The 13,526-nt window shown below is 40.4% G+C and overlaps 1 protein-coding gene across 4 annotated transcripts in view; it reads left to right on the plus strand.

The window, feature by feature from the left end:
* The first annotated feature begins 296 nt into the window (after window positions 1-296).
* Window positions 297-13,526, plus strand: part of LOC117489047 (adenylate cyclase type 1-like) — a 32,453-nt gene continuing 19,223 nt past the window's right edge. For all 4 annotated transcript variants that reach the window (XR_004556563.1, XR_004556564.1, XM_034138281.1 and 1 more), the window contains exons 1-4: window positions 297-1,238; window positions 4,127-4,276; window positions 4,604-4,722; window positions 11,142-11,253. Coding sequence is in view for 2 of the 4 variants with exons in the window: in XM_034138281.1 (XP_033994172.1) it covers window positions 630-1,238; window positions 4,127-4,276; window positions 4,604-4,722; window positions 11,142-11,253 (990 nt within the window). In the remaining 2 variants the exon portion in view is untranslated. The remainder of the gene's footprint in view (window positions 1,239-4,126; window positions 4,277-4,603; window positions 4,723-11,141; window positions 11,254-13,526) is intronic.

Here is a 13,526-nt window from a genome sequence, read left to right on the forward strand (position 1 = left end):
TCTCATAAGTGAGTAAGAGACAGGAAAAGGGAGAGCATAAATGAATCAATATATGTACATATTTAAACAAATTAGATTGCGCAGGCTGTAATGATGGAAACATGTCATGTGTAGGAGGAAAATAAAAGGGTATTGCCATTATGGATGATGTATGCACTGTTGTGTCACATTGGTGAGGGGAGCTCTGCAGCCGCACCAGTCTAATCGTCTTGACTGTGTGTTGAGAAGCTGAGACCTGTCTTATCTTTACCTCATAATGCGCAGGCGTGATCCTATCTGAGCCTTGCAAAAAGCTTTTACCATCTGAACTAGACGTCGTGTGCGCTGCTCCTCATGTAGCGCTCAAACGAATGCTAAAAAAAATTGATAGGTCTTTTTTTTCAGATCGCGTTGAAATAAAGCCGGGACATGAAGGTTTCTGTGTTAGCTGATCTCTCCGAACAACACGATTCAACCTGTGGATAGAGTGGAGCGCGTGTGTGACCACCGGCCAGTCTCCGGATATCTGGGACTCTCTAGCCTCTATAGCCCGCTGTGCAGCGCGCGTCTTTTCCCTGTTGGCTCCGGTCTGTGTTGGAGGAGGGATCCGGTGCTCCGTTTGACCTAAGCCGAGAGCAGGTATTCAGTTTATGAATGGCACTGACATGGAGGAAATACCGTTTCAGAAAGTCAAAACCAGGCGGAAGAGAAGTCACTGTCCAACGGGCATCCCTTTGACCACCATCGCGTGTGAGGACGAGTTCGACTGCAAGGAGCTCGAGTCCCTGTTCCAAAACTACAACCTGAAGCTGGAGCAGACGTCCGCTCTCAAAGCCCTGGCCGTGCTCATCTTCATGTCGTCGACACTGGCCTTAGTGGAGTTGCTGTCCGGCCCCAGCCTCACCATCTCCAAGGGGTCCCATCCAGTACACTGTGTCATCTTCGTCTCCCTGTTCATCGTAACTAATGTCAAGTACCTGCAAGTGACTCAGCTCCAACAGATCGTCAACCTGGCATTGCTCTTCGGCTTCACTTTCTCCTTTCTCTGCTGTCCCTTCTCGCTGGGCGCGATGGGGATGGAGCCCCCCACGTCCCCCGAGCAAGGCGTGTGGCAGCTCATCCTGGTCACCTTCGTCGCCTATGCGCTCCTTCCTGTGCGGACACTGTTGGCGGTTGTGTTTGGAATAATGGTCTCCGTCTCCCATTTGATTGTGACTGCCACTTCTGTCACAGCGAAAACACAGAAACTATGGAGGACGGTACGTATGTTCTGCACACTAACTACGGTGCCTTTTATTGTTTGTGTGTTGTATTGTTACAACCAATAGGCCTATTATAGTATTTAATTTTGCGTCGTACATTAAATATCATACTAGGTATAATGTAGGCCCATGCAGTAAAACATTATTAAGACTTCATTTCAGCACCTAGGACAGTTCCCTTAGACTTGATGCATTTGCTTAGGCATTGATCAAATTAAACAAACGTGTATATTGTATACAAAATAATTGCTAGCTGGTGTCAACCCTGCCAATAGATCAGGTAGAGTTATGAACCATGAAGAAGAATTTGAGGCGATAAATGTGACCTTAAAGTCTGGTGAAAAATAAAGTGATATTGAGCACCTTTCTGCTTGATTAACTATTTTCGTCCTCCTTAGATACTGCAATATCACACTTTTAAATAAGTTCAGATGTCTACAGAGATTCTGTAATAATAAACTACGGTATAGCTATAGTATACCTGATGTATACCTGTAGGTCCCTAAAATGAACAAACAAAGTTAGTCTGCATGCCGACTGTTTCCCCAGGGTGTGGTTTCCTGGCTGGGAATCAGGAACCAGAGTGACATCCTGCCAGCACCAGAAGTAGGGCAAACAGAGTTGCCCACACACACATACACACACAACACACTTTAACCACACTGTATGCTTCAGTTATGGAAAAGAGGGCAAAGTCATTCATGTCTTTCCTGAGCAAAAATAGAAATTGGTACACCACTCTGTGTATATATATATATATATATATATATATATATATATATATATATATATATATATATATGTACCTATTTCACAAAAACATACACACTCGCAATTCTCACTGTCATCATGTGTGAGGAAAGAGGATATGTCCCATCAGTCAAAAGATTGTGCATTTTGTGGAAATGAAATGGCGATTTGATCAGTTCATCACACCCTCGGCTGATGACAGCGTATTTACAGAGGAGATTGTTTTCCTGTATGTAGGCTTTGAGTTACCTGCATTGCCATGTGAAGGACAGTGTTAGATGTACTACCAGAGATAGCTAATCCATTAAGCTTAGAGATGAGCTGTGTGGCATGACCCCACACGGCCCAGGCTCACACCAACGGCCAACATAGGTCCCAGGCTCTCAGCAGACATTACCGTCTGCTCTCATGGCTCAGTCTATATGTGAAATGTCTTATCACCGAAGCTAGTGAGGGATATTTCTTGAAAAATAGGTTATTACTATTTCCTTTGCCTCAGCTGTGAGTTTTGCTGACATCTAAATTCTCTCTGCCAAGAACAGGAACATTCCTAGAGTTCGGAGTAATACAATGGTATATGGCATTCATTTACAATCTTGCGTATAAAACTTTGATTAGACAAGCAGAAAACAACAACACTGAACATCTAGATCTATCAATCGCATTCACAATACTATAGTGACTGCTATATTTAAAGTAACAAGTCCCAGTTTGTCTTTTATTCCGCTGCCCATTAACATTATGGATTCTAACATGCACATAAAATGAAAGCTTTTTCAATGCAATGCTCCAGGTACACATGTGTCACTTTGACACACAATTTAAATAATAAGAGCCAATGTAAAGTTTCCTCACTGCGTAAAACTATGGAGCTCTCTTACTGACATTGAATGGGTGACATAGCTCCAGAGATGAGTACAGTTTAATGAAGTCAGTTATTTCCCTCTGAAAGGCACATTTTGGTTATCACCACAGTGTTTTGCACCCCTCATCTCAGATGTCCAAATTTACCAACTCAAGGCTGTCAAGTAACTTGAGAATAATTTGAACATGCTGGTGCTTGCCAGCATTGATGCCAAGCACAAAGACAGACTGCTGCTGCCAATAACTCCCTTTTCAAAGCAATCCATTATTAATTGGATTGGAAAATATGCCTGTCTGTGGCAATGCAAGTTGTTATATTGAGTTTCTGTATATATCATCCGAAGTTTTGACAGTCTATTTATGTTGTTCAACATTTGTTTTAATAAGTTAACTGACTCAGTCCCTAGTCATAGATTTTTCTTGTGGTCAAATATGCTTCATCATGTGCTCAAGCTGTAGAAAACCCTTGTGATGAATGACCAAAGATATGAAGGAAATGAATTCCTTTTATTCTTACGAAAGTATAATCCCTGCCTTGGATAACAGCTTGCTAGTGATGTGGATATAGTACTGTGTTTGGTTTGTTTACAAAGTCATAGCCAACCAACCTCAATCAAGTAGAAAAAAACTCTCTTTTCATTGTGTCCTGCACAAGGTTGAAGCAGTCATGCTGCTGTGCATCTGTTGTGATGGATGAACCACAGCAAGGCTTCTCAAACACTTTAATGTCACAGACTCCAAAATAGAGAAATATTAGGCCCCCCACCACACATCTCTCTTATGGCAGATGTCACAAACACTGTGCACTCAAAGGTAATAGTTGATAATTAGTGTATTATTCATACAACATTAAGTAACCCTGTAAGGAAAATTGCATGCCTGTCACCCAGCTCAACAGATACACACACAATAAATAGGAAAAGAACAAACTAAAGCAAATCTAGAAAAATCTTTAAAGAAACAAAATCTTAATGATGCATTACTTAAAAGCGCAAACATGGGGAATTGAGATGTCTAGTTGTATTCTAGTTTATCCTCTCGAAGGCCCACTTGTGGTACCTAATGCCCAGTTTCAGGACCTTATAATTAGGAAAATACATTCACAAATACAACTGTACATATATGAACGTGTGAATATATGTGCATTTGAATAGCAATCAAATGACATGCTTAATTTGAGTATATACAATACATGAACACACCCAAAAAGTTACACACCCAAACATATGTTTGAGTGTTAATCCTGCTACATATTTTTCTTCTGTTTGCAGTTGGTTGCCAACACAGTGCTGTTCACCAGTGTCAACCTGTCAGGGCTGTTTGTGCGCATCCTGACAGAGCGAGCCCAGAGGAAGGCCTTCCTGCAGGCACGCGGCTGCATCGAAGAGAGGCTCCGCATGGAGGATGAGAACGAGAAGCAGGTACAGTCACCTGTGCTCTGCTGAAACTATGGGTAAAATTAGATATGTGTCTAGAATTATTTTCTCCTGCGTTATTCCCCCTCTCTCTCGCTCTTTCTCGTGCGGTGAGTCATTTCAACACATTATTCATTTCTGCTGGGTCTCATGCCTTTTTGGTCTAGCACATTTCTTATCACCACTAACACTTTGTCCTATGATAACTTTGCTTTGTTTGACTATATAAATGTAAATTTAAAGTAACTTTATCTTTCTCCCTCCCTCCCTCTCTTTCTCTCACTCTCTCTCTCTCACACACACACACACGCACACGCACACATACACACACAGGAGCGCCTGCTAATGAGTCTGTTGCCCAGGAACGTAGCTATGGAGATGAAAGAGGATTTCCTGAAGCCCCCAGAAAGGATCTTTCACAAAATCTACATCCAGCGCCATGACAATGTCAGGTAGGATCCTCACATCCTCACAACACAGCTGTAGACCAATCCCAGTGATATTTAAATCCCTCTTGAATTGACTTAATTAATACTAATACTTTTAACAGTGGTACCTGGAGATACAATATTTTCCTCATTGGCGAACGACCCATGAGAATGGAATAAACGCTGTCTCTGTGAGTTATGGAGCGGGCAAATAGGCTCTGAATAACTCGTCCATACCTTGGAAAGAACATCCAGGGCTACGCCTTTTTGAGTGATCTGACCCAACAGTTTCCTTAAAATGGCTCCAGGCTGCAAGCTGAAATATGTAATACTTCACATTGATTATCAATGGTTAGTCCCCGACTCACTTGTTTATTGTCAGTCTTGATAACACTGAATCGAAATACAATGCGCTTTCCATTTTGATTAGTATAGTTATTCACATGTTGTAGCAACTATAGGGACAACACGGAATTTACCCAAATCTGTGCTAAGGATAATTTGGTAGTGCATTTGCCAACTTCTGGGCCATCATAGGGCAAATAGCTTTTTGGAGTCAGGCACTAGAGAAAGGCAGATTAATCAATGCTCAGTGAAGAGGGAATTCCTCTGGCACTTATGCAATATCCTGCACAGCTTCCAAGATCCCAGCAGTATGAGAGCGATAATGTCTGTCCTAAGATCATTACTTTTCACTACAGGGTGATGACTTTTGAACTTCTAAACTCAATAACTATCAAAGAAGTCTTCAGAAACTAGCTTTCAATAATCTCACATCAGTTAGTCTCTTCAGACTCTCTTGAGAAGTTACAGTAATTCCTTTTTCACAAGACATTAGTTTATATGCTGTGTCAAAACAATTCTGACACCATCATAACATTGATAATCTTTCCTCTTTAGCAACCATTTTTAATCAAGCCAGCAAATAAACCAGCTGTTTCTCAATTTGTCTGAAATATGTTAATGGGGGGCCCTTAAGAGTTCAAGCTGATTTAATTTACTTAGTGTTGTTTGTTTACTTTGGTCTTCATTGGGCTGCTTTATATAACATACAGTAATGGAAAGCACTATTTAGATCCTTTACAAAAGATAAAATAGTAAAATAACCATGGTAATATGTTTGATTAAAGTCCTGCTGTTCAAGTATTATAAAGAACTTATATCATCCACAACTTTTTTAGAAGAATGCCATTATTCAGTAGAATCGCACCTGTCAGTATTTGTTAGTATTTGTTAGTAATTCTTCCTCCAGAATCCTGCAGCTTGGCTCTGCTTGACCTTTAAACCCTCTGTCGAGGGTAAACATGTTAAGAGATGTAAACAGCATGTTTAACACGACATTGTCTGCTATTTATAAGTCAGTTTTTTAAATTCTCCTTTTAATCATGTATCTTAATCTGCATTTCCTACTGTATTCTTAAATCTTCTTTATTCTGCTCCCACATTCCCTTGTTTCCTTTTCTTATCTGCTCGTCCTCCTTTTCTGTGTGTGCTCAGAGCAGCAGGGACGCTTGAGGAGGAGAGTTTGCTTAGCCCCAGGATTAAGTTGCTACAGGGGATTAAATGCAATGGAGACTAAATTCTTGTTGCATAACACTGTATGTGCGCGCAGTGGTTAAATATGGACCCATCTCAGTGGAGCTCTGCTGATTGCTTTTGTGCCTGCAACTCCTTCAGATAGCGCCACCCTTTGAGAGTGATCTAAACTGGATGTGGACATGATTTATGTGATTTGGGCTACTGTAATTAAGAAGTAAACAGCGTGCTCAATGTACTCCCAAGTTTTCTTCATTATGTTCGGAGACTGTGGGCAGCGTTTGATCTGATTAAAATCCAGCCACGGGGATATTGTAGTAATCGCTCACGGAAAAAAGAATAGGCCTCCAAAGAAACAAACCTGAAGTTTATTTAACAAGATATGTAGGGTATTAGAGCCCCATTTATTGTAATTATTGTAATGGCTTATAATATAGTAACTGATTAAATAATACATATTACAAATAATCTTGAGCTGAAAACAAAAGTGCTGACTGTATAGGAATAAACCTCCAGTAATCACCTCTAAACTGTTTCTTGGTTAATCAAGTCACATTTAACAAATTGCATTTGTATTACTAATATGATTTATCACATAAAAATAATGATAAATTATGAGCAGGCACTGTTTAATATCCCATCTTTCTTTCAGGCTTATCACCACTATATAACTTAGCACCCACTTCAGCACAATATTGATCTTTACCACTCGTTGAATTTGCAAGCATTTTTTTTTGTCATATTTCATTCCACGCCCACATATACGACAACAATATAGATATATGGGCAGTCCCTTACACTAATGATGTCATTTTACCCAGTTGATATATCAATTATAAATCTTCTAAGGGCTTTCCTTTTTACATTACTTACATTTCCGTTAAATAATTATTAGAATAATTAGTCTGTTACTACTAACATGGTTTCTTGTAATGTTTTTAGAAGCTCACTTGCAATGTAAAAAACAAGTTTTATTTAATCCTTCTAAAATGTATTGTAAGCATCTTCACGCTGGTCTTTGTTAGCTACCTTATTGGCTCGAAGTCAGCACATACATTGCCCACACACTGTAGCTCCAGAGGGGCCTATCCAAAGTTAACCCTTGTGTTGGCCTGTGTTTCTGCTACATGATTAAATTGAAATCACATATGCCAAAATAGCTACAGTAATGCTTCCCACAGAGGGAAATAGGAGATCATTGAGGAAATAACTCTCTGCAAATATGTGCCATTGGAGAGGAAATAATGGATCAGGGAGTTCGACTTAGACAATATTATGAGACAAGTAGCAGTTAGCACACGCAAATATCTGTGTGTAAAACCTTGTTTAATCATTTGAATTGTGGTGCTTTAACTGCTGTGGATAGAGTTTTCTGAGCCAGAAATATAAATTGGCAAGAGGTTTTGACCTTGACCGTGGAACAGTACAGTACAGTAGATTGGGTGTAGGTAATCGCTTTACAGACTAATTTATAGCTGGACTTACAAAACCGGATTAAGAGGCTTCAGTCTCAATTGCTGTGCTTCTCAGTGATCTTACTCGTGAAAAAAGAGTACCTTTGAGATGTGACATTACTCAATAAAATGTTGCTTGATGTATCTGCAGATTCTATGTCAAATAACTCTGGCAACACTTCAAATTTGTATGTTTACATTGTGAACAAGGACGTTTAAATACAGATTAAATAAAAAAACTATGCAGGCGGATATTAAATGTATCGTTTGCAGTTAAAAATTAAGCCCCAGATGTTTGTGTTATTACCTGCGTGTTCAGCACTTACCCAACATCCACATCTGTCTTTATGATTTAGTTTGCCTGTCCTCCAACACATGGACAAGGTTATTAATTACAAAGTAAGCTCCAGTGCTGTCCTGTTTAATGGACATGCCTGTATTGTTGTACTTTTATGATGTGCTGAGTTGGACAAGTTGCTAAGTAGTTGTCATTTTGGTAAGGTAATTAATCATACACATTTCAAAGCTGAACATGCAGTTACTAACATAACATGTATAGCTTATTTAGAATTTACCAGCGTCTTGACCGGAATAACATGCGCATTGCAAGCTTTTTTCTAATGTTGTACAGTGTTTACAAAGCATCTTCGTAAACCTGGGACAGAGAAATCTGACCTGAACTTTGAGAGGAACACATGCCCCATGCTTCACATTAAAGTGGAGACAATGGCATGCATGTGGTTCAAATGAGGTGAACACAGCTAAACATAACTACTACAAAGCAGTTGTAGCCTGTAGTAGGGCTCCAATGATGTTAGTGGTTTAAGTGGTGTTTATTCCTTTTCAGGAATTGTGGAAAGAAAATGTGGAAAGACAATTTATACAACACTGTCTTACAAAAGAGCATTTGAATATGAGGCATACATTCATCATGAAAACGCCCCAGTCTGCTACCTCAGATGTCCACTCCGAAAACATATTTTCACTTTGCAGAAGTCTGTTAGCCATCACACTAGGGAACATCCTAAAATATGTGTGGACGGCCACTATCTTGTCAGTGTAATATCATTACATTACAGAGAGAGATGCACTGTAAGCAACTCCAGGCAGACGTTGTAGCGCTACTGTGCTATTTTTAAAAGCAGAGCCCTGAAATCATTACCATTGTTCCTTGCAAGCAAAGTTGATCCTCTACTTTTAATAGCAAGAGACACACTGTAAATGAGTTGTGATTCATTCCTCTTTTCTAGCAACTGGTGGTCTTTGAATTGATTACTGCATGTGGGACAGTGAAACAATTATAATTTTTTACAGCTTGCCTGATTTTAAATTGTAGATCTTTGAAGAGAATGACAGAAGGCTAATGACATTTGTGTCAAAATTATAATCAGCTGTTGAGCTTTTAAAATGGCCTATTCCAGACAGTTTGCAAAAAATGTGTATGTTTGTTAGGGCATGTTTTGGGTAATTCAATCCACACATTAAAGGTGGGGTAGGTAATTTTGGAGAAACCAGCTCGAGTGCACTAGAATTTGAAAATACACAGCCGGAAGAAATCTGCCACTTCCTTACAGAGCCCCTCCTCCAACACACACGAACGCGCACATGACCAATGAGGGCACGAGATAAGTTTGTGCACAGATGGAAAGCTGACAGGCAGGTAGGCCATCCAGTTATTTTAGCCGGGCCGGCTAAAATGATTGGTCGTGCTGTTTACAGTATTACGGCTTCCACAGATGACATTTCTTTATGGATTTTTTGTCAAAGCACTTAAGATATTCATTGCTATCGGGATGTTAAGAGCATTCCATGGAATATAACAAAAAGTGTATCTCGAGCCGGTTTCTCAAACTTACCTACCCCACCTTTAAAGATGCTTTGACTGCATCCGTATGCTATTTTGTCCACTGAAATTACACATTTTTGAAGTTATTTTAAATGTCTACACTTTAATGATTTATATATGTGTAAGCCAAAGCTACTGGCCAATTGAAACATTCATACACAGAAATGTATTCAGCATCTTTAGGGTGACATCTGTGAGACCACAAAATGACATTTAGCAGCCCCCCTTTAGAGATATCTGCACTCTGTCACATTGTGAAAACACCAGCCCACATGCAGGCTACAGTCTGCCGTCAGTGTGAGAGTCGCAGACATGTGAGTTGGACAGGACAGAGTTTGATGACTAACCCTCTTCACACCCTCCACTGCCACCCAACACTCTGGGCAAAACCTTAAAGTTCCTGCTCTTCTCTGACGCAGATAGATAGTGATTAGTTCCTCAAAGGCTGGTGAACCCTTTTAAGACACTAGAGTTTTCAACAAAAGTAACCTTTTCCTTCCGGGACCTGTCGTCAAGTTTGAATGAAACATGATTAATAAATGCACAAAACAAAAAAATATATAAAAACAGTGAAAATAACCTCTGCCGAACTTGAAACCTGAAATTTGAAATGAAAACACTCATAAGGAATTATAAGTTAAAATGCAATTAAGGTGGATCTTTTTCCATTTTAAAAAAAAGGATGAAACCATTAGATTTTTTCAGAAAATAGCATCTAGCTTCAGGCCTCTGGTGAGGTTGCGTTCCCCATGGCAGGGTTTAACTGACACCTGATGGCCAGCGTTGCCCTGTAGTCCACAAATGTTGATACAAGACGTGAGATAACCTCAACACTCAGTATACTGATCTGTGTTTGGACTGATGACAGTGTCACTTACATGCAGAGTCACTGAGTCCCATATGGAGCGTTTAAATCACAGATGGGACTAACAGCAAAAGAGGCGGCTAAAACAACATTAGTCTCCCAGCTGGTTAACTGCTTGTGTGACTGTAGAGATATTAGGAACTATGTTTAGTGCCCACCTACACATATATTAGACCAATTGTATTACAGCATCTTCCGTCGTTACCAACAATGTGGAGCCAACTGGAGAATATTAATGTAGGAGGTGGTATCACTGCAGAAAAGCAAATTCTTATTAACATTTCTTCTTGATTTTAACATCAAGCTCTCTCAGTATTGTGTACTAACAATCAAAAGGGAGTACAAGTTGACCTGGAGAGGGGGGGGAGAGGCCTTGATATTTGCAATATATGGCTGTTCATCAGCTCCTTACAGGACATGTCTCCACCTTGATTCCCATGAGAATGCTCTCGCTTCTATTTTTAAGTCGCTCTGCCTGACTGCACTGCCAGTCTCTGCACACTGTCTTTCTCTCTCTCTCTTTTTGCTGCTGCAGATCATTACATTGAATGTGTTATGTTAAAACATTATGCAAAGAGAATGTTCAAATTTACTTTAGCTTAGACTTTTTAAACATCATTTTAAATACATTCCTGAGAGCTAATCTGATGAGGCATCCAATAATCTTTTTTTCCCTTTATAGACGCTGCTATAAATAACCTGCATTGACTGAAACGATTTTTTTTTTCTCTCTCCGTCACAGCATCCTGTTTGCAGATATAGTGGGTTTCACCAGCCTGGCCTCTCAGTGCACAGCGCAGGAACTGGTTAAACTGCTAAATGAGCTGTTTGGAAAATTTGATGAGCTCGCCACGGTGAGTCTGTTTCCCTTCCTTGAACACACAGTCCCTGTTTGCATAAAAAGCAGATATGTTTTTCTTTCTTTTATTGCTCCTTCTTTTAAAGCCAAACTTTAACACAATGTAAATGTATGGCATTGTGTGTGTGTGTTCCTCTCCTAGCACATGCCACCATCTTAGATGTCCCATATGATGCTTAATATGATTATCCAGTGCTTCGTTTAAAGAAGAGTTGACAGACCTCTTTAATCTATGCCAGATTTAGCTAGGGCTAAACTCTGGTTGTGTGAATGAACTGAATGAAGTTGTACTTGTCCCAATCTCCCTGGGTTCGCATGTAGAAAAGATTTCAGCTCTCCCATCTGTCAATATATCACTCTTTGTGATTTCAGTGCTGAAAATCCGCTCAACTTTTGCTGTGAATTTGACGGCTGCCGTTAATCTAGTCTCTTTCAAATGTGACGCTGGCAGTGCTGGTGTTACAAAATCTTTCAATCAAAGCACCACAGGTACCTTGAAATGCTTTTATTCATAATATGCTGATCAAAATAAAAGCACATGCTCAAAAGAGGTATGATATTGCTCAATCTCCGACACATAGTGTTTTTGTTGGTGAGAAGATTGAGCCCCTGAGCCCCTGCAGATCACCCCGCTGCTGCTATATCTACATGTAATCTGGCCTCTATAATTTACACTAGGCACATGCCTTCGTGAAATCCATTAATCCACGGGATTACAACTAACCCTTTTTTGCTTTCATAGAAGGTTTTACTTGGCCATGTTGGGAGCTTCTATTTTTAACCTGTTTGTTGACATGCACAAAATTAGAAGCAACTAAAAAGAGAGTGTCTCTCACTCGACTTATTTCTGTCAAATAAATGTCATTGCCTTTCCAATTAGTTCTGTATCAGTGACTCTACCTAGCTCTTTTTTTTTCCATGTCGGCAATCTGTCTTTTTTGCAATTGAAACATTTTCCCCCAAGATGCTATTACCTTAAAGAAGATGATTCCATGCATAACAACACACGCACACACACACACACACACACACACACACACACACACACACACACACACACACACACACACACACACACACACACACACACACACACACACACACACACACACACACACACACACACACACACACACACACACACACACACACAGACACACAGAGAAGCACACACACACACACACACGCACGCACGCACGCACGCACGCACGCACGCACGCACGCACGCACACACACACACACACAGACACACAGAGAAGCACACACACACACACACACACACACACACACACACACACACACAGACACACAGAGAAGCACACACACACACACACACACACACACACACACACACACACACACACACACACACACACACGCACACACACACACAGAGAAGCACACACACAGAAGCACACAGGCAAACTCTCAGTTATAAGTCAAGTCACGTGAACCAGTTGATAGATTTAATGTTTCACAGATGCTACAATTCATTAAGCTTCAAAATCACATTTTGTATCTTCTAGTTTAGCTAGAAGAAATGCATTCTTGAGCTATGTCAATTCTATTGCCGTGGTGATTTATTTTCATTCTTTGGGTCAAAACTCAGTAGATTGGTCTGATCTCCACTTGGCTGCTACCTACTCTGAGCTTTGTGTTACCATGAAAAGCTGTCCCCAGCCATGGAACTTGTTATCAAATGCTCCATCCTTGCCCTGACCCAAAGCCCCACTCATTCTGATCCACTTTGGCAGGAAGTGGCATTGCCAGTGACTCATAGGCATAGCTGTGGTCACTGTCGGCACACAGACTCCTCTCGTTCCATACGAAGAGCGGGCGATGCCACATGGCCACTGGGCATCATCTCATAATACCATTCCAGCACCATCCCCACACCACCTGTCCACTCTTTGGACTTGTCAAGCTGCATGGGAAGATGGCCAGGAACGCAGTGTACTCCTAAAGTGCTGTTATAGTCGACTAAGTCTTCTCACCTCTCTCTCTCCTCTCTCTTTCTCTCTCCTGAAGGCACTCAGACAATGTTTTTACATAAATGAAGATACACCTTATCACCTCAGTTAGCTAACAGACACATACCAGTTCTTGAATATGACTCATAATCACTTTCACACTTGATCTTAGGCATATGATAAAAATAGACCTTTTGTGTTTGAGCATTAGAAACAGTTAGCCACTTTTGAACTTAGGTATTTTTAAACATTGCAATTTCATGTGAACACTTGCGATTTTTCTCCTCCACCTACAGTA

Source organism: Trematomus bernacchii, unplaced genomic scaffold (assembly GCF_902827165.1).
Source record: "Trematomus bernacchii unplaced genomic scaffold, fTreBer1.1, whole genome shotgun sequence".
NCBI lineage: Eukaryota > Metazoa > Chordata > Actinopteri > Perciformes > Nototheniidae > Trematomus > Trematomus bernacchii.